Source organism: Rattus rattus, chromosome 7 (assembly GCF_011064425.1).
Source record: "Rattus rattus isolate New Zealand chromosome 7, Rrattus_CSIRO_v1, whole genome shotgun sequence".
Lineage (NCBI taxonomy): Eukaryota > Metazoa > Chordata > Mammalia > Rodentia > Muridae > Rattus > Rattus rattus.
The window spans coordinates 43,419,631-43,440,621 of record NC_046160.1 but is presented as its reverse complement, the minus strand read 5'-3'; the positions used below and the strand labels follow the sequence as shown (position 1 = coordinate 43,440,621).

Below are 20,991 nucleotides of genomic sequence, written 5' to 3'. Positions count from 1 at the left end.
ATCTGAAATAACGTCTTCCACCCCCTACTCCCCAACCCTCCATTCCCCACTAGGCGAGCAGTGACAGTGGAGAACCCCATAATCTACCTGACATGCTTCTGAAAAGGCCTTCATTCATCTTAGATCCAACCTCCCTCCTTAAGCTGCCATCTAACATCTCCAAGCCCAAACTGTGGTCGCGGTCTAATGTTCAGGGACAGGCGCCCTGGACTAAAGCCTCCAAGGCCTTCCTAGAAGTCACCTGCCATGGGAACAGAGAGGGCTGCTGGCCTTGCTGCACAGGCACCAGATGCCAGTGCCACCTCCTCAGGACACCTGTTCTTTGCCTTCCTCCTTGTGAAGGGTACAGGAGACTGAAGGATATCTGTTTCGGGTCTGCTGGGGATGTTTTCCACGGCACTACAGAGCTCCCTCCCCCAGGGAGAGAAGCCCAGATTCAGCCCAAGTCTTCATCCCCAGGCTGCCCTGAGACGTAAAACTTCAATGAACCGCCAGGACAGTAGACGACAGCTGCATTCCCCAAGGCCTGCTAAAAATCCCGACAGCCCTGCCTTTCATGGCCACTCAGCTCTCCTCATGTTCACATCTCACTCGTTCCTCCTTATAATTGGTTCACAGAAAGAGTAAATGAGTTAAGTAATTCGTGTGTGTGTGTGTGTGTGTGTGTGTGTGTGCCTGTCTGTCTGTGAGTGTGTGTGTGTGTACGTGTGTGTGGTGTGTGTGTGTGTGTGTATGTATGTGTGGTGTCTCTGTGTATGCGTGCATGTGGGGTGTGTGTGTGTGTGTGTGTGTGTGTGTGTGTGTGTTGTGTGTGTGTGTATGTGGTGTGTGTGGTGTATGTGTGTGATATGTATATGTCTGTATGTGTGTGTGTATGTGTGTGTGTGCTGTGTATTTGTGTTTATGTGTGTGTGTGTGTGTCTGTGTGTGAGTGTCTGTGTGTCTGTGTGTGTATGTGTGTGTATGTGTGGGTGTGTATGTATGTATGTGTGGTGTCTCTGTGTATGCGTGCGCATGTGGTGTGTGTGTGTGTATGTGTGTAGTGTGTGCGTAGTGTGTGTGTGGTGTGTGTCATGTGTATGTGGTGTGTGTTTCTGTGTGGTGTGTGTGTGTGTGTGTGTGTGTATGTGGGTGTGTGTGTGTAGTGTGTGTGTGGTGTGTGTCTCTGTGTGATGTGTGTGTGTGTGTGTGTGTGTGTGTGTGTGTGTGTGCGCTATCTTTTCAAGGGTCTCTTCCCTACAGCTGGTCCAGGCCCACCATCTTCTGCAGCAGTAGCAAGATGACTAGAAACTGAGAAGTTCTGAAATAGTTTGGCAAACAAAGGTGACTGGGAAAGTCATCTGGATAGGAACACGGGGGACATGATGCCCATGAAGTGCAGCCAGTGAGCATAAATCCCAATTAAGCATAACGGTGACAAAAAAAAAAAAAAAAAAAAAAAAAAAAAAAAAAAACATTGTCCCCATGGAGAACTTGAGTGCATGCTTCGCTCACCAGTAATCAAATACCATTATGTAAATGAACCGGAGCACAGGGGGGCAGGGCAGCTCTCATTCAGAAACTGCAGTATCTCACAAGGGAGAGCCCTCCCGCAAGCCTTCAGGTCTGAACAGCTCCTCAGAGGTAGGAGGTCTGAAGAAGCCTGGCCCGAGATGAGATGACTGAATCCTGAGCAGACCTGGGTCTATCCACTGAGTGGTGGATTATTCACCTCCCCATGAAACGTTTGCATCCCAGGCCAGCTCTCCTCTTCTATGAGCAGTAACTACTCATGCATGAGTCACACTACAGGTGAAGAGCCAGGCTCAGAAGCTGGCCAGTCTGAGGCCCACTTGACACGTGACTCTTACTGTCCCAGCTCGTAAGTATAACTGCTATCTCAACAGAAAACTTCTTACGGTTTACAAAGCCCACCTCCTGAGCACAGAGGGGCTGGCAGACAAGACTACCCCAACACTGGGCTGACTCTGCAGCACCCCAGCCAGTAGACCACAGGCTGTCCCATCTCAGCCACCAGACTTCTCTCACCGGATGACAAGAAGTCACCACGCCTAGAGACAGTGACATCACAGCTCACAGCCAAGGTCTCTTGACATCTACACACCTATCAGAGTGCCTCAGTTGACCACTACTCACCTCTGCAGTTTCTCCCGGATCACGGGACTCTTGATCTCATTTTTCAGGTCCTCAAAGGTATAAGCGGCTGACAGGTTGCAGTAGACCCTGTAGTCATGGTAGGGTGGGATACCATGGTCCCGGCCTCGCTGGATATTGATGGCAGCCAGGTCAAGGGCCACTGTGTGGGCCATGGAGAACAGCCTCTCTGTGAGCTCAGTGTTCAGCAGCTGAGAGGGAATGCGCATCTTCCCTGCCACTCCAAACAGCCCTCGGAGAAGTGGGTCGATGCCCCCCTCGTTGACAATCCGGAAGGGTGAGAAGAAGGCTTTGTGGAGGGGCACGTGGCCCTGTGGGATGGGCTCAAAGTTCTCATCCAGCCGGTAGAGCAGAGGGTTGATCAGAGTGTGACCGAACCTGAAGGCTGCGGTGGCAAAGGCATTAAAGATGCCAGCATTGACGCTGGGGTCGTAGCCCCGGTACTCACCTAGCATCTTCATGCCCACCTCCCCCAGGATCTTGGGTAGCCAGTGCCGGTAGGTAATGTGCTGGATCTCTGCCCCCACTATCTTGCGGGTCTCATGGTAGACAGTGTCCCCATCCCAGTGCGGGTTCAGCTTCAACAGCTCCGCTGCGATGCGGTTGTGCTCCCGGAACCACAGCGTATGCATGCTGGTCAGGCCCAGCTGCTCGTTGGCACGATGGTCACCGGCCAGAAAGCACGGTATTGGACTCTCATTCTCATCACGCATACACTCAGTGGGCGGCCCCGTGGCAAAGGGAAGCAGGGGCTTGCCCGACCTCTGCACGATACCCTGCCGTAGCAGGCCACGATGACTGGCCAGGTCCCGGATGCTCCGGGCTTCGTGGTCTGTGCTGCCATACACATTGGATGCGTCAATGTAGGAGGTGAGCTGGTTGATCTGCTCTCGAGGGTACACAGAGTTCATGAGCAGGGACGTCATGCCGCTGCCGCACACAGGGCTTGACCGCACGAAGAACATGCATCGGGCCCCACTCCGCACCCGGGGATCGTTGGGGGGGATCATGACTGAGAAACAGGGAGGGTCATTGCTGCACACTGAGCTACAATGCTGCCCATCAGAGAAGCGGGCCTGGCTCAGGGCCACCACTGTAGAGTCTAGGTCATGGTCGAGGAACTGGCCCCATTGCATTAGCATGTGTGTAAACTGCTCATCCGGGGTGATCACCTCTGTCCCAATCAGTGTGGTGGACACCAGGCGGGGCATGGGTAGTACATGCCCATTGTACTGACGCTGGGAATTAATGCCACGGGGCGTGTTGAATCCATTCTCATAAACGGCCTTCAGCAGGCGCTCGAAGGCAGTCAGTGAGGCTCCCCACATCGGGTGCTGTAGATTGTTGCACGTGCCATCGTGCGTCCTATACTTCTGGTGGAAGCACATGTCTGAGCAGTTGTTCACCCGACGGTGTGCAGTGCAGCCTGACAGGTTGGCGATGAGGCTCAGGTACTGCGGGGACACCAGATCATTGTAGTGGTAACCTGTAACACAGTAGGGTGGCACTGACTTCCACCAGCAGTGGTGCAGACCACTGCCTTCAGGGTCTCAGTTGGTGCCCGCAGGTGCTCTGGCATCTGCTGGGATGTTCCCTTCCTGCTCAGCTCACTGTTTGCTGGCTATCTTGATGCCTTTCCATCAAGGTGTATGGTTTTATACCACTAGCTCTAATGAAGTCATATAAGCTCTGCAAGAAACCAGACACATTCAAAGGTTCGAAACTGAGGTCCTTCAGCCATACCTCATTGTGTTCTGTGGAACAGGCAGAGAAGCACCTCCACACCAGCCCTAGATCCTCTCCTTCTAGAACAGTCTCCCTGTGCCCCTCACTCTACACTGCAGTGACTACTCGACTGAACACCTTTTCTTCAGAGTCTACCCTATAGCCACCTACCAGGATGAGGCCACCTACAGGGGTATCAGACTCCTGTCATCCTCTCCTTTCCTCTGCCATCAACCCAGGACACTGCTCATGACACTAGCCTTGCATTTCACAAAATCCATCATAAAACACACCCACCCACCTGGCCAGCCAGGGGCAGGCTCCCATTAGGTTGTCTTCCCTTTCAGGAACCTTGGACTGCCCATCAGCTGCAGGAAAACCCCAGGTCTTGCTGGTCAGCAGCACACCTCTAAGAGGTGTCTATGACCTTCCTAAACACAACAAAACATAGCTACATGAACACCTCAGAACGCCATGCTCAGAGCTGTTCCACTAAATGCTTCGTGAAAACATTGGCATAGCCAAGGTCTTCCCCTTCCTCATTATCCCTCCCTTACATAGTGTTCCAGTCTTCAGACATGCACAAACATCTGAGGACAAGCTCATGCACTGAAACTCACACTCACATATGAGCTCTTAGAAACACACACACACACACACACACACACACACACACACACTCTCATAATCCTGCCTGTATACTCATATGACATGCCCCTATGTAAGACATGCAAGATACTTGCTCATGCACGGGCACACTCACATTCACATGTGCACATATCCAGGTACATGAGACCAATATTCATGTATATTCTGTCTCTTTCTTATTCTCTGTCTCTCTGTCTCTGTCTGTCTCCCCTTCTCTGTCTTTTCTCTCTCTCCTTCCCTCTGTCTCTCTCTCTCTCTCTCTCTCTCTCTCTCTCTCTCTCTCTCCTCTCTCAGTTGATCAGAGCCAGCACTGCATTTTTTTCATTAAAGTATCTGAGCCTATGTCTGGCTCAGGAGACTCATTCTATACATTTAAAAGACTGTAAGAGAGTGATCTGTTGGGGTTGGGGATTTAGCTCAGCGGTAGAGCGCTTGCCTAGCGAGCGCAAGGCCCTGGGTTCGGTCCCCAGCTCCGAAAAAAAAGAAAAAAGAAAAAAAAAAAAAAGAGAGTGATCTGTAAAATATCTATACAGAAATCCATAGTGATTTCTAGACTGGGAGAAGCAATTAGAACCATCAGCTACCCCAAGATTGTCCTAGGAAGCTTTCCTTTCACCTGTGTCACAGGAAGAAGAGTCTGTAGGAAGGACACACAGCAAGGCCAAATTAGACACAGATCAATCAGCCTGGCTAATCAGATCCTACACTGTTCAAAGGTGCACACAAACATGTGTGTGCATAGCTGTGTGTGTGCATACACAGATGGCTTGTATGATGACTGGAACGCTCTGTAGGGGAGAGATAGTGAGGAAGGGGAGGGCCTTGGCTGTGACAATGTCTTCAAGCATCCTTTGATAAAACTGAGCTCTGAGCATGAGGGTCCTTGATCCTGGGGTCACCAGCTATGTTTTGATGACTTTAGGAAGGTCATGGATACCTGGTAGAAGCATGCTGCTGACCCACAAGGCCTGGGGTTCTCCTGGAGCTAGCTTATGGGCAGTCCAAGACTCCTGGGCGGAGGCTCAAAGAAACACCAGGATCTATGTTAGCTCAAGAAAAGTGGGCTCAGGCACTAGTGCAGGCATAGCCAGAGCCTCTTAATGATGCATACGCAGCAGAGTGTGTCTGCTACCTCGCACTCAAGTCAGAAGGTGGAAGAACATGGTACTGACTTGTTCCATTCAAGTCCACCATCAAGCCGTGCTGAACATGTTCCTGGATCAGCTGCAGGGTCCGCTCGAATATTTCTCCTGCCCTGGCTTGTCCCACGGTGTATGGATCCCGTGGGTACCGGAACAAAGCGAGTAGGTCATTTGGAGAACGAGGTCGGCTGGCAGGAGTGAGGGAGGGGGAGAATCAATGAGATAAATCACTGGGGACAAAAATCCAGAAACTAAAAGTATATACTGATATGACTAAATTTCTACCGCTACTTTCGACAATGTGGTGCACTGTACCTGACTCATCCCAGGTGGAAGGCGACAGAGCAACAAACAGACAAACAAGAACCAAAGACACTGAAAACAAACCATTAATAGGTCAAGAGAGAGAGTCACAGGCATCGCATTTCAGTTAAGGTGCAGAGAGTCCGCAGCAATTGCCAACATGGAGGGATCCACTGGCCACCTCAGTTACAGTTTTGTTTTTGCCAAATTGTTTCTAACAAGCCACAAGAATGAGGTGGGTCTTCTAAAAAATGTTTTGATTGTGAATCACAGTCCAGCGCCTATGAAGAAGGTACACCTCCTGCTAGTACTCTAACCCCAGGGAAGCCACAGTCAGTTGATGCTCCTTATGGCTTGCACATGAAAGCTCTTAGGACTTGCATATTAGAGTTTGGGGGGTGAAACAGGTAAAGGACCCATGCACTAGGAAAGCATGTATTCCACCCCACCCCACCCGCTTCTCCAGCAAGGCCAGCACCACGACCCTGTCTACCATACCTGTCAAACAAGTGTGTCCTTGTAGAGTTGATGGCTCTGTCAACAGTTGCAATGGCTTCAACAATAGAGGTAGCAACGTATGGATCCCCATTTCGACTTACATCAGGAACTAGGAAAACATGAACACATATTACTGAGGGGAAAAAAAACCCACTACACTCTTACTCATACAGCTGTGTCTAGACACGACATCATCTAGGCATAAGCCATGCTTTCATCCAAAAGCTATTTCTGCTCGCTGAACCAATGCTCAAGTCACTTCATCACCAAGTCTACTAGAAGCTGTTTTTAAACAGTACGGAAGTGAGATACTTCTTAATTAGAAGAGTTAAATGACATCCTGTAGAAGTGGCAAAATGTTTATAAAATAAAGCATGGCTATGCTTATACCCAGCATGATGCCTGTGGGGGCTGTCGCTGAGGCTCTTCATATCCATCTAGTAGACAGTGACATCAGGGAAGGTGCCTTGATTCCAGGAGTCCTGCTCTTCTAAAAGGACAACCATCCCCAATGCTGGACTCAGCTCCTCAATTTCCCCTCCACTGCCAGTCCCTTCCACTATTCATGAAATACATAACACATGATATAGAAAAATACATATGCTATATAACACACTGTTGAAAGCACATCACACCTACATATTACACCATTAAAGCACATAGAACACAGCACTGAACAAGCCTACGCCATAATACATACCATGCACATAAACACATAATATATACCAAATAACAGAACACAACCAGCTTCCATCAAAGCTTCACACTTTGATTCTTTTTTGAGACAATGTCTTGGTATATATCTATATATCTATATATCTATCTATCTATATATATATATATGCTTATCTATATCTATGCCAGACATCCATCCATTCATCCATCATCCATCCATCTATCTATCTATCTATCTATCTATCTATCTATCTATCTACCTATCTATCTACCTATCTATCTATCTATCTATCTACTATCTATCTATCTACTATCTATCATCCATCCACCTATCTATCTATCTATCTATCCATACATCTATCTACATATGCCAGACTCTGGCTGGACTAGAATTCACTAGGTAGACCAAACTGTCCTAGAACTCACACAGCTCTCGCTGCCTCTTTCAAGTGCTGGCAATAAAGGCCTGCACCACCAAGTCCAGTGTGATTCTCACTTCTTCCTTTTTCACCTCATATACTCACTCAGTAGTGAGACTTTGACAAGCACAAAGACCATAACCAATCTTTTAAACCTCAGCCACTGAAACAGCTCATCTTAGCCCAGTGGTCAGTTTTCCTTCATAGCTGGACATTACTGAAATGGTCCTTCACTTGGTTGCTGGGGTGGACCTGCTTCTCCTGGGACAGGCAAGGAAATACTAGGATAGACTGCCCTGCTCAGGCAGACCTCCACTCCTTGGGGCATTTGCTCATACTGCATTCTGTTTGCATATGCTGATCATCTTTCTTCCTCTTCTCCCCTACTCTGACTCTCTCTCTCCCCGTGTTGACTGACAGGTAGAGTCTAGTTCATACGATCCTCGCCTCTGACCCCACCTCCTTACTGGTCACTTAGAAAATATCTTTTCGTTGACTTTTCCTTTTCTATCCTGTTTGACAGCTAAATACCCCAGGGCAGAATGGACAGGTGAGCTTAAGACAGGCTCTTCTGGGTAACCTAGTCCCAGGGTGTTAATATTCTCAGCCCTGATTCCTCCCTGAACTCTAGACCCAGACCTCCCTCGTCGGCTTCTTCCCCTTGCTATGTCTGAGCAGGGTTCTTGTTTCTCCACTTTCCCAAAGCTGAACAAGACAATCAGAATGAAGACGTGACACTCTGGCTATTTACTACCCAGGAAAGGACAGTGCATGTGCAAAAATATCCCAGGCTGCACATCACCATACCCACCTAGAAAGCACATGATGCCTGCAGGGATCATTACAAATCAAACTGTTGGGTATGAAAAGAGCTGCTAAGATTGTGAAAAGGTACAGGAAGGGGAAGGAATGCCAAGGGTTGCCCAGTCGTGGCCAAGTTAGGGCCAAACATTTTGTTCTCTGAGTTACTCTGATATCCTATTCTTATTTGATTTCTGGTACTGTGACAAATATCCTGGCAAAAAGCAACTTAGGGAAGACAGGATATATTTGGCTTACAATCCCAGGTTACAGTCCACTATTAGGGATATCAGGCAAGAATTTAAAAGTATTAAATCCAATCGAAAGCAGAGAGGAAACAAACACATCCTTTTTCCTCCCTTATGTGATTCAAACCCCCTTGTTCAGTGAATGGAGCCACCCACAGTGGGCTTTATCTTTTTGCGTTAATGAACAACCAAGACAATTATCCACAGATGTGTCAACAAGCCAACTATCTAGATCATTTCTAAATAAGCGTTTCCTAGGTGATTCTAGATTGTGTCACATTACAGTTCAACCTAACCAGCACATACCCTAAATGGATGCTCATAGGATAAGATTCCTGATACTATAACCACCCAAACCCTCTGAGACAATGCCTTGTGCTTGGCAGACACATCTTACCATTCACGCTGAGTACCATGCTCACAGAGGCATATCCAATTGTGTTCCGAGCTACACACTCATAGCGACCTGCATCAGCAGTGCCAACATCATTGATGGTCAAAAATCCTTCCGGGCTGATGTGAAATTTTCCACTTTCTGTTACCTGAACACCATCCTGGGGTAAAATAATAAAAATGAGACTTCATTAAGACCAGGAAACAGAAGTTGCCTGGGAGACAGGAACAAACGGTAAATTCTCTGAAGCTATGTTTACAACTGTCCCAACCTTCCCAGGGGAGGAAACTTACAACTGCTCTCCCAGGTCAAACTCCCTCCCTGCGATAAGCTCTTCTACATATCTGTCCTTCGCTGAGAAGAGAGCTGTGTGTAAAAGATGAGCTGCGCTATCCTGGGGACACCTGGCACAGAGCTGTGGTGGAAAGGTCTCAGGGCCCTAGGAATGACCTGAGAGAGTGACTCAGAGACAGAACTGATAAGCCATGTGCAGACCACAGCTGCCTCACTCTGGAGAAGATAAGTGAGCAGTGAGGGAGCTGGAGGGCACTGAGAACTGGTACTCTGTGAGGACCGCAGTGAGGTGCCTATGTGTCCCAGAAGGCTCCTCTGTATGCAGTATGGGAATTCAGCCTAACAGTGGGCTAAATACAGAGCAAAGAAAAATGACTTAGCAAAAACTCAACTATACTCTTCGAAGCTGTAGACCTATAAAGGACTTTTGTTCCTTCTGATGCTTTTGTTTTCATTATTTTTATTATTAAGACTTCCTTCATTCCTTCAGCCAGGTGATGGTAGCACATGCCTTTAATCTCTGCACTTCAGAGGCAGAGGCAGGCAGAACTCTGAGTTCAAGGCCAGCCTGGTGTATTATAGAGAGAGTGCCAGGACAGTCAGGGCTACATGTAAAAATCCTTCCTTGAAAAACAGAAAGAAAGAGAGAGAGAGAGAGAGAGAGAGAGAGAGAGAGAGAGAGAGAGAGAGAGAGAGAGAGCTTTAAACACACACTGCAGCAGAGGGAGCCTGGGTGAGGTGCCAGCTCTTACCTTGTTCCAGGTGATGGCTGGCTCTGGTTCCCCCTGGGAGCTACAAGGCAGCTGCACATTGGTCCCCACCTCTACAGTCATGTCACTGGGAATGCTGGCAAATACCGGGGTGACTATAAGGCAAGTGTGGGAAAGAGACAGCAACTGATTCATACCGTGAAGCTTCAGAAGCGCAGAGCCCATACTCAGGCCAACCCAGAGCCCTTCAACCAAACAGGACTCAGGTCTTACTGACTAAGACAAAAAGCTCTGGGGCTTTGCCAGAAAGCCAGGCTACGTGCACTCCCTAATCCTCACTCATGACCAGCAATCGGCAGCTTGCAGTGTGGTGTGGCTCACTGTCAAAACAATGTCCTGATGTTCAAGATTTATCAGACAGGAGAGGGAGCTTACCAGGCACTATCATTGGATCCCACCATGGGGAACTGGACCTGAGCACATTGGGTTTGCCAAGCAAGTACCGGAAGGGAAGTCCACAAAACCCACAGTGGATAGTATGGGTATGAGAGACAAAACAAAGTTCATGGTAGCCTCAGTGGCCTCAGGCTACATCCACCTGTCAGCTCTAACATGCTCACTAACAAAGCCAGTCTCATTGAGGCCAGCATGACATGAAAAAATGTTTTCATAACTAGGGAAGAGGTTTAAAACGACAATGTCGACACTGATGTCCTCTGCAGGAAGTCTGTCACTGATGACAGGCATGCACAGATCCACAAGTCAACAGTACCTACCTCTGGGCTGTACAGTCAGGTGGGCCACCACCTTCTGGGAGCCAATGATGTTGACGGCCTGGCACTCATACTGGCCCTGGTCATGTAGGGCCACCCCAGAAATCCTGAGTGTTCCTGAGGACAGCACCAGGTGCCGCCTGTCCACTGAGAGCTGGCTCCCTACAAAGTAAGGAGTAAGACATCAGGCACCCTGGACATAGAGGCTTTCAGGGTAGGCTAGGAGACAAAGAATGTTATCTCTAAAGATGGTGGTGTCACTGGGCTGAACTATATAGAACAAATGGCCTCTCCTGCTCCAGTAAGTAGGTCCTTATTCAACACCACATGTGGGCTGCTACAAGTGATTGGCCATCTATAAAGGAGGAGTCAAATGAGGACCCCAAGGAGTATCACAGAAAGGAATACAGAACAGAGGCAAAAGGCAAAATTAGGAATAAGGACAAGTAGGGCTGGTCCCCAGCTGTGCCTAAGGAAACAGACTGAAAAGGGACCTGGGCCCAGACTGCAAAGAAGGCAAGACCATTAGAGAAGGAGGATACTCCAGCATGTTTTTGTGGATAAGGCTTTCCACCAGGCGGCCTCCCTGGCCAACCAAAAGGTGTCCAGCTAGCCTCTACCTCAGTCTACTCCTCAGGAGCCTTGAGCAGGACTCCTCAGAGGGAGGGGTTTTGGCTTTTTGGTTGAAGAAAAGAATGGCAGGTCATCTCTGGGGTCCCTGGAGACCTACATAGCACCTGCCCTTACCACAATCTCACTCAAACTTAGGAGCCTCCATCAAACCACAGGAGCCAGGCAGTGACCAAGTGCTGAGCAATTATACACCAAGGGCGGAAATGGGGAGTCAGGAGACAGACCCTGTTTTAGTGGGCTCTACAAGGGACCTAGAAAACTCTAGCCCACATACTGGAGCGTCAATCCATGATGCCTGCAGTGATCACTCATGCTGCACCAGAAGGCGGGTCCTATGGAAAGATGCTACTTTTGCCTAACGAGGGACAATAGCTGGTGTCCTAGATGTATGAGAAGGTGGAGGGCCCAGAGTAACGTCTTACCTCCCTTGGTCCAGGCGATGACTGGCTGAGGGTAGCCCTTAGCCTCACACTGGAAGTCCACAGTCTGTCCTTCAATGACCACTCGGCTCTGAGGGGTCACAGTGAACTGAGGAAGGGCTGAAGAGGAAGAACATTTAAAATGTGGCGCTGAGAGACAACACCCTGTAAAGAGACTCTGTAATGTAGTAACACAGCAAAAGGACCGTAGCAAGGGTACCATGTACTGTTCGGCTGTTCCTCCAAGATGAAAGCTTCCATCTTGGAGGGAAACTTAAGGCATAAGACTTGGGAAGGAAGGTGAAACAACAGAATGTTCTTAGGGGAAGGAAATAAATACCACAGGGAAGCGTGCTAAGGCAACAAGCACATGACTCAAAAGAGCTTCAGAAAGTTCCCCAAACCTACCACACTTGCTACCCTTGTTCCTCCCCAAGAGTGTTGTACTGGCTGGTTTTGTGTGTCAACTTGACACAAGCTGACATTATCACAGTGAAAGGAGCCTCAGTTGAGGAAATGCCTCCATGAGAGCCCGCTGTAAGGCATTTTCTCAACTTATCAAGGTGGGAGGACCCAGTCCACTGTAGGTGGTGCCATCCCTGGGCTGGTAGTCTTGGGTTCTATTAGAGAGCAAGCTGAGCAAGCCAGGAAAAGCAAGCCAGTAAGAAACATCCCTTCACGGCCTCTGCATCAGCTCCTTCTTCCTGACCTGCCTGAGTTTCAGTCCTGACTTCCTTTGGTGATGAACATCAATGTGTAACAGGAAGTGTAAGCTGAATAAACCCTTTCCTCCCCAATTTGCTTCTTGTTCATGATGTTTTGTGCAGGAATAGAAACCCTCAGGCAAGTGTATAAACAGTAACACTGCTGAGAGGAGACTTTCAGACAGTCCCAGCCACCTGGAAGAAGCAGACACCAGCCAACAGTATCACAGCCGCAGAGACAGGCCAAGCTGACTAGAAAAAAAACACGAAGCAGCCAAGCTGCCTGGAAGGGACTCAGACCAAATGAACCAACTGCAAAGGACACTCCCCAACCTGTGGCACTGCCGGCAGCTGTGCGGAGAGCTCCAGGTCCCCTGCCTTTGTGAGTTGTCACTCAGGCTCCAGTGGGCACTGGTGATGCAGCTGTCTTTGAGTCATTTCTGCTCAACCTCACCCGTATTCATGTAACAGCCCCCCTTACTCATTGGTTCCCCAAGTTGGATTCTGCTGATGTCTCTCCTTTGTTTGTCATCAGTTCCCTGTCTGGGGTGGTAGACATTTCCCTTCAGGAATAGTGCCACACCACACCGTGTCTCCAAGGAAACGAGGGAGGGGGAAGACACAGAGAGAAAGTAGGTAGGGACATAGAACACCCAAAAACAGTGCTCCCTCTGCTCCCTCAGAGGTACACAGAGTAGGACTCACACAGAAGATCATTCATACACCGTGCTGCAGGTTACAAGGCATTGGGTACCAAGGACATTGTATTCAGCCTGGGGGAAGCTGAAGGGAGAGGTCTGCCCTACTACTAGTTAGGGTATGCAAATGGTTAAAACACGTCACCTGGGGCTTCTGTGAAACTGACTTGAGTAAGGACTACTGTATAGTTAAGAGTATGTTACAGGACAGTGTGTCTAACAGAGCAGAGACTGGTTCATAAAGAAATCATTCAGAGGTAAACCTGCCTCCCATGACTGCACGGCTGTGTGTAGACAGGAAATGGGAAAGACCGATTCACAGGAAACTGCTGGTGAGGCATGGGACCATTGAAGAGAGAGGCACACCTGTGTATCTGAGAGGTTCCCAACTTATACCCAGCTTCGTAACTTACCTGAAAATAAACAAGTTCATCTAAGGTCAGTTAAGGAAAAAACTGCACAGTGAACACACTCGATATCACTGGGATTCCAGGGTGCATTCATAGCTGTGAACAAAACACTTAACACTGGCTCACTGTCAATGTGACTTCTGGGTACACTCACAGCTGTGTGCATGGTATGCACACTGACTTTCGATCACTCTGGCTGAAGAGTGCATTCATATCTATGTGCAAGGTACACTTGCCGTTGTAATCTAAGAAAAGTCACGGCTGTGCATAAGGTGCTCTCACTGGTTTGTTACCGATGTGCCCCTGGCGTGCACTGTAACATACCACTGTGATGTCAGTACACAGTCAAAGCTCTATGCAAGGTGTACACACTGTCCGGCTACCACTGTGACCGCAGAATATACTCAGAGCTGACTGCATCACATACACACAGATTCACTTCCAACGTCTGGGTATTCATGTCCACATTCAAGGATGTCAGTACCTGGATGCTCTGAACATTGCAACCTCAAAGTCCTATCCTCCTAAAGAAAGCTGTCTAATCACCAAATCATGTATAATAGGTCAAATGGAGTGACTCTTACATATTTTAAAAAGCAAGGCAGAGTTGGAGAAATGGCTCAATCCCTAGAAATCACATTAAGACAAAGCTGGGCATGGGGCTAAGGGAGGTGGGTACCCGAAGCTTCCTAGCTGGCCAGCTTAGCCTACTTGATGAGTTCCAGGGCAGTGAGAGACCCAGTGTCAAACAAAACAACAACAAAACAGAATCAAAACAATGCAAACCCCCCCAAAGCTAGGACAGCCCCTGTAATTGTTCTCTCTAGTTCATATATGCACACCCACCCACCCACATACAAATGTACCTATGCACGGACACGTTCACAGAAGCATGCACATGTGCCCATATCAAAATAGCTAGGCATGGTGGCATACATCTTAATCCCAGCACCTGAGAGGAGGATCACAAGCTCAAGGCCAGGCTGGGCTGGCAAGACTCATCTCAAAAATACAGAGAGAAGGGAAGGAACAAAGGAAGCGATACAGAGGTGTGTGACGTGGTGCAGGCAGGGCAAAGCCCCGAAGGCTGCTGGCGCTATGCAAAGCCAAGAGTCTGGCGACACGGTAGGATACTCACCCTGTACAATGATGAAGGCCGTGGCATGGATGCTGTCCACGCTGTTGGATGCAAAGCACGTGTACTCGCCGCTATCGCTCTGGGCGACGTTCTGTATATACAGTCCTCCAGAGGGAGTGATATTCACTCGAGGGTCAATCGGCAAGGGTGTCCGGTCACCTCGCGTCCACGTGATCTGAGGCAGAGGGTGCCCTGTGGCACTGCACTCCAGAGTGACACTCTCACCCACCAGTACCTCTGTGTTCTGCGGCTGGATTACAAAAGTGGGTCGGGCTGTCACGAACAAAAATTCCCAATTAATTTCGTACAGCTGCACGAGATTTCTGCATGGTATTTTTGATGTCCAGGCTGCTCACTCACCCTGATGGGTTCCAAAATAAGCAAAAGCAGTAATATTTAATCACATGCTTTCTTGTTGTCATTCCCTTTCAAATAAATGTGCAGATGGGGCTGAAGAAATGGCGAAGTAAACAATAAGACACTTGCATTTGAACACAAGGGCCTCAATTTAAATCCCCAGGGCACACAAAACCCTAGGCGCGGTAGCATCTGTAATCCCAGCACTCCTAACACAGTATTGGAGGGAGAAGGAGAATCCTCAGACTCTAGTGTGACCAGCTAGCTCATTGTACACAGCGGTGACCAACAAGAAACCCTGTCCTAAATAACGTACAAGACATGGATCAACAGCCATGATCTCCACACATCCCTCTGATTTCCACACTGTTACACGCATGTGTCTACATGAACACATGAACGCACAGATTATATTTTTTAAAAGTGAAGAAAATAACACCCAGATCATCCAGATGCAGGCAACCTGTGGACAATGACCACTGTGGGGAGAGCTGCATCTTCTCCCCCAGACACACCCTCGACTCTATGAAGAACCTTTTTTGTTTCTTATAAATATACTGGCAAGTCAATTAATGGTGGTAGTCCCTACTGGCCCATGAAATTGCTTGTGGAGTATATTTAAATCAGATAAAAATACCATTTTCATCACAAAATGAAAAGGGCAGATAAGTACAATGAAAGAATAGCTTCAACTCTAAATCTACTGTGGAGGGCACCCACACATTTGCTAATAGGTTCCATAGGAAGGTATTTGTATACAATGGGACCATGGTTGATACACACAGCCTACCTGGAGAGAGGTAGTCACAGCCCAGCCGTAGGAATAGAAGCTGCATGCACCCTTGTGTTGGACAGTACACTCTATGGAACTAATTCTACACATGATTTCCTAAGATATAAATACAGTTACCTGTGCCACCTGTGGCCCATGACCCTTATTCATAAACATGGACTCCAAAAAGCCCCCAAACCAGGATTCTTTCTTAATTGTTTGCAAAATTAAACACAGTAGCACGGGACATTTCTGGGACTCATGGAGACTCTATATACAGCTTTCTTTGTGGACATTGGCACCTGCATTGTGGTGTATCATCCTAGAATGTAACTTGGAAATGAATTATGTTCTATGATGCCTTTTAGAAAAAAATCCCCAAATCTCTGGACTTCAAAGAGAGCTAGTCCAAAGGTTTTGAATAAAGGAAATGGGACCATGGCACTAATGGTTTGGGAAAGCATCTGAGGTATATCAAAGAATGGCTGGTTAGATAAATGATGGACCCTGTGTGGAAGTGAGAGAACAGGGAAGCCTCCTTCTAGTACACAAGTCTTCTTATGCTTGCTTGGTCTAGAAGGAACAGGAATGCACACAAATGTTTTGGGCAAAGGACAGGAACAGGGTGAAGTAAAGAAAAGAAAGGTGGAGTGGAGCTTTTCTAATTTTATTTTATTTATTAGGATTTGCTGGTGTTCAAGTTGTGCTATCAAAATTCACTAGCAATCCACTCATCTGACTGGACACTATTCAAAGTTCAGAACAGTGCCCAAGTCAGATCTGCTTGAGGGCAACTGCAAGCCCCCTATCATTAGCCAAGATGGGATACGATTAGGAAAGGAGAAAACTAGACACTCGGGCCCCAACCAGGAGGAGAACAGACTAGAAAGGCAGTTCCCATCCACTCCCTAGGATCTGACTGACCAGAGGAGAAAGGATTCTCATCTCACTGAGGTCCCATCTCTTGAATGCTGTTGGTACCCTCAGGGGCTCAGGGTCTACTTTACCTCTACACCAGGCAGAGGATGGTGATTCCCAAGGGTGTGAGGAAGAGGGAGTGGGAAACAGGAAGGGTAGAAGGAGAGGCAAAGGAAGAGGAAATAAGAGAAGCATCCCGCAGATTGAAAGTACACAAAACTCAATAGTGCACGAGCTGAGATGGGTATTTTGAAGAGAAAGATAAACAAATAATTAAGACAAATAACTTAAGACTTTGGTAATTTATAAAAACGTTTAAAGGTCAGCAAAACAGCTCTGCATATAAAGGTGCCTGCCATCAAGCCTGCCAACCTGAGGTCAATCCCTAGGCCTCACACAGTGAAAAGAGAAAACTGACTCCCAGACTACCACAACTTATCTTCTTATCTCCATATGTATTCTCCCCCTCCCATCCCTGTCTCTCTCTATATAAAAGATTGAAGAATACACTTAATGTTTTCTAAAATAGGAACCAGCAAGGGTCCAGTGAATAAAGGCACTTGCTGAAGTCTGACAACCTGAGTTCAATCCCTGGTACCCACTTGGTAAAAGAAGAAAACTAAGCAACTGCATAAAGTTGTCCTCGGATCTCCACACAGGCTGTGGCATGGGTGTATGCACATGTATTGTATACGATATAAAAACTTCCAACATAGTGCTGGGAAGATGAAAATATAGTTTAGTGACAAGGCTCAGAAGTTTAATTCACCAGAAAAATAGTATGTAATGTATATGCCCCTAATAACAGTACTTCAAGATACATAGAGCATATTTATCTGTTTGCTATCCAGGAAAGACAGGTTTTCTCCCTCTTACTACAAGCTAATGTCTGGGACAGGAGTTTAAAAGCATTTTACACAGGTCAATGATGCAGCTCGTCAGCTCTGTGGCCCACAGACTGTGTTTCTCATCAACTCTCTGCTGCTATAGCAAGAAGGCAGCCAGCAATGTCCCAACAGGACATTCATACAGGAACTGAAATTTGAGCTTTTTACAATCATCATGTGTCACATAAAATGTCCTTTTAAAAGTGTCAGTCACTTTAAAATGCAGTGGCTAAATTGTGAACTTTAGATGAATGAGGAGTGGCTGGGATTGGGCCACTGGGTTTAGTCTGCAGTCTTTTAAACCGACCCCTTTCTGAGATCCCAGGTTGAACAGTATTCTGGAGGAGGCCCTTTTGTACATCTGAGCCAGCTATGCCAATACAACCAGGGCACTCGGTTAAATAAAGCCATTGACTGGAAGAAGAAATGGGACTCATATTGACAGGAGTTAAATTCAGAACACTCAGGCCACAGAGATAGCCAGGATTCATTGACTTGTGCTCAGGGCGTCTCTCCTTAGTTTGTTACTCAAGCCTACCCTGCCCCCCCTGTCCTATTACATTCATGGTTGAACTACCACGAATCCAACTTGGAGGCCACTTCTGCTGCTTATGTGCAGCACTGTCTATGGCCAGGACTCACGCCTTCCTTCTCTCTAGAGGCTGACAGCAGTATCACTTGCAAAGATGGCCTGCCTGGGGCCGAATTTAACAGAAAATTACATGCCTATGGGCTCTAAGCAGCTAGGTATTCTAAGTTATTAATATTTAATTATCGATGCTGGGATGTACTAAGACAAAGGAGACAGTCATAAAGAACAAAGAGCTTAAACAAACAACTCAGAATCAGGTACACGGCTACCAGGTTGGTTTTTCAAAGGTCTAAAAACCAGGATGTTAAGCAAAAGCAGATGCTTAGTAACCTGTAGACAAAGGCAAGGCAGTAAGAAAATTCACAGAACTCAGGCTACCTCCCGTAGTGTGAAACACCACTGCTTGCACACATCCCTGGTGTCCAAGACTTATGGTGTCCCATTGTCTGGATCAACGGTAGACACAGGCCATGGACAGAACAAGGCTTGTGCCTGTGTAGCAGAGGTATAAAGGCCACAGCTGTGTTTCCTCTGGCTTAGACAGACTTTTTATACCTTAAATGTTATATGCTAGCACTTCAAGCATGGTATACTAAAAATAAAAGTCAATATTTTAAAATTTTCTTTGAAATCATCGAAGCCCTTGGCAAACAGAAGCCTAGGTGACAAGAAGCATGGGTTTGCTGTGGTTAGGCAGGTACCTGGAATGAGGCACTCTCTAGGTTCCCATTGGCATTTATTGCATGTGGTAGTAACTCAGAGCTTCAGTGTATGCCCCTATAGCAGGGGGGCAGCTATGGGCCAGAGGCAGGTTAGAGTGACCTATGCCTCTATGCTTCAGAAGTCTTGTGGGACACTTGGCATAAGGAACCTTACCATCTCTGACTTTGCTGAGCTGGAATTCAAAGAAGGGGGAAGTGGGTAGTTAGAGTAACCCTCACTTGCAATAGCCTCCACTTACCTGGGGATCCCAAGTACCTGAGGGTCACCTCATGCGTTTTCGCCTCTCCAGCCACGTTTTTTGCCATGCACTGGTAGACACCCTCATCGGCCTCCTGTGTGTTCTGGATCATCAGTGTGCCGTCATCCAGCAAGTTCAAGCGAGAATCTGTCTTCATGCTCAGCTCGTTACTGTAAAGACAGAAACCGATGCACTCACAGTGTAAGGAGATACTGCACTGCTCCAGGGGTCAGTCCGACAGTAGGCTCTGATGCTCTGGGATGCACACAGCACACGCCAGGCTCAGAGAACAAGAGTGACAGCCTTCCAGATGTGTCCCCCTCAGCAACTGTGACTTAGCAGGCCTGTCTAGAAAACTACAAATATGTGTTCACTGCTACGTGCCAATCTAAACGCTTTAATGTGGTCCTGATTCCAAACAAGAAAAGCATGAGCCTAACGGAAAATGTAAATTAAACATTTCCCTGTTTTTGCAAATTACATTTTTTTTTAAATGTAGAAACACAGTTATATTTACTTAAAAGGAAAAAGCTAGGCATGGGTCCCACATCTATAATCTCAGTACTAGAGAAGTAGGGGCAGAAAGATCAGAAGTTCAAGGTCACTCTTGCTACACAGCAAGTTAGAAGACAACCAGGGAGACATGAGACCCTGTCTTAAACAAACGAACAAAATGACCTCTGGTCCTTTCTTAGCTCATATATTCCGGCATGCTGCTGTCTCCCAAGATGGCAGCAATCCCTGGGTACATATGGGTCAACAGCAGGAAGGCCAAGGAACCTCCTTAGTGAGTAACAAGCTGAGCTGGCACCAGAGGCCAGACCACGGGATTGTGATTCAAGCAAGGTCTTTCCTGTTTATTTTTGTAGTTTTAGTTTAAGCACCAAGTCTTTCCTATGGAAACGGAAGGTATGAAAATCTTAACCCATATACATGCTCTTCTACTGTTTAATACAGACTGCTAACACTTTGGAAGTCCTCCCATAGTCCTGGATTTTAGCTCTCCTCAGCCCCAGAGCTACCCATGATATGGAGGTTTTTAAATAGCTGGATGTGTGTCACAACTTTCCCTGGACAGCTTCGATCCAAACCCACGTGACCAACTCAAGAGCACAATGCTAAGCTCTTGACTCTGATGCACTTTATACTGTGCCCCTGACCTCTCTCAAGTACCAAGTGGGCATCCCTTCTACACTGTGCCCCCAACATCTCTCAAACACTGAGTGGGTGCCAGCTGTTAACAGAGCTTTACTTAAGAGAGGTTCCTGTTTGCACTGGAATCCAAGTCTCAGCTAAACAAGGATGACTTGACAGTGTCTGAAACGTTTGTTCCAAGATTCCACTAGTAATGTTCTTAGGGAGGCCTCTCTGCTTCCGCAAGACTGAACACAGCCACTGAGCTTGGCATAAACATACTGGGAGCCGGGCCATGAGAGCAGTCCTTGCTCTGGCAGACGCTTCTTGGTACAAACGGATTCAAGAGACAATGATACAATGGTTTTGTGTTTAATATTTCCCTCTAAGAATTTTACCTTCCAACTATAACTCTAGGCATGGTGATCTCACTCCCACCTGGGTTTCTGCCCCTATATCATGGTCACCACTACTTGCCCCAACCCCCATCGTGTGTGTCCCTCTCTACCTCTCTGTGTCCACCTCTTCCCATGCTAAACCCAACACCCAACTCTCAGATCCAGCTGGAGGAATGCTCCTGCAGC

At 47.5% G+C, this 20,991-nt stretch overlaps 1 protein-coding gene across 1 annotated transcript in view; it reads right to left on the bottom strand.

Annotated features, from left to right (window-relative positions):
* Nucleotides 1–20,991, bottom strand: part of Pxdn (peroxidasin) — a 78,060-nt gene that overhangs the window by 12,323 nt on the left and 44,746 nt on the right. Inside the window, exons 9-17 of the mRNA XM_032907578.1 lie at nucleotides 19,274–19,443; nucleotides 14,787–15,059; nucleotides 11,840–11,956; nucleotides 10,788–10,946; nucleotides 10,054–10,166; nucleotides 9,011–9,167; nucleotides 6,471–6,579; nucleotides 5,700–5,857; nucleotides 2,137–3,640 (exon numbers count right to left, since the gene is read on the bottom strand). Of these exons, the coding sequence (XP_032763469.1) occupies nucleotides 2,137–3,640; nucleotides 5,700–5,857; nucleotides 6,471–6,579; nucleotides 9,011–9,167; nucleotides 10,054–10,166; nucleotides 10,788–10,946; nucleotides 11,840–11,956; nucleotides 14,787–15,059; nucleotides 19,274–19,443 (2,760 nt within the window). The remainder of the gene's footprint in view (nucleotides 1–2,136; nucleotides 3,641–5,699; nucleotides 5,858–6,470; nucleotides 6,580–9,010; nucleotides 9,168–10,053; nucleotides 10,167–10,787; nucleotides 10,947–11,839; nucleotides 11,957–14,786; nucleotides 15,060–19,273; nucleotides 19,444–20,991) is intronic.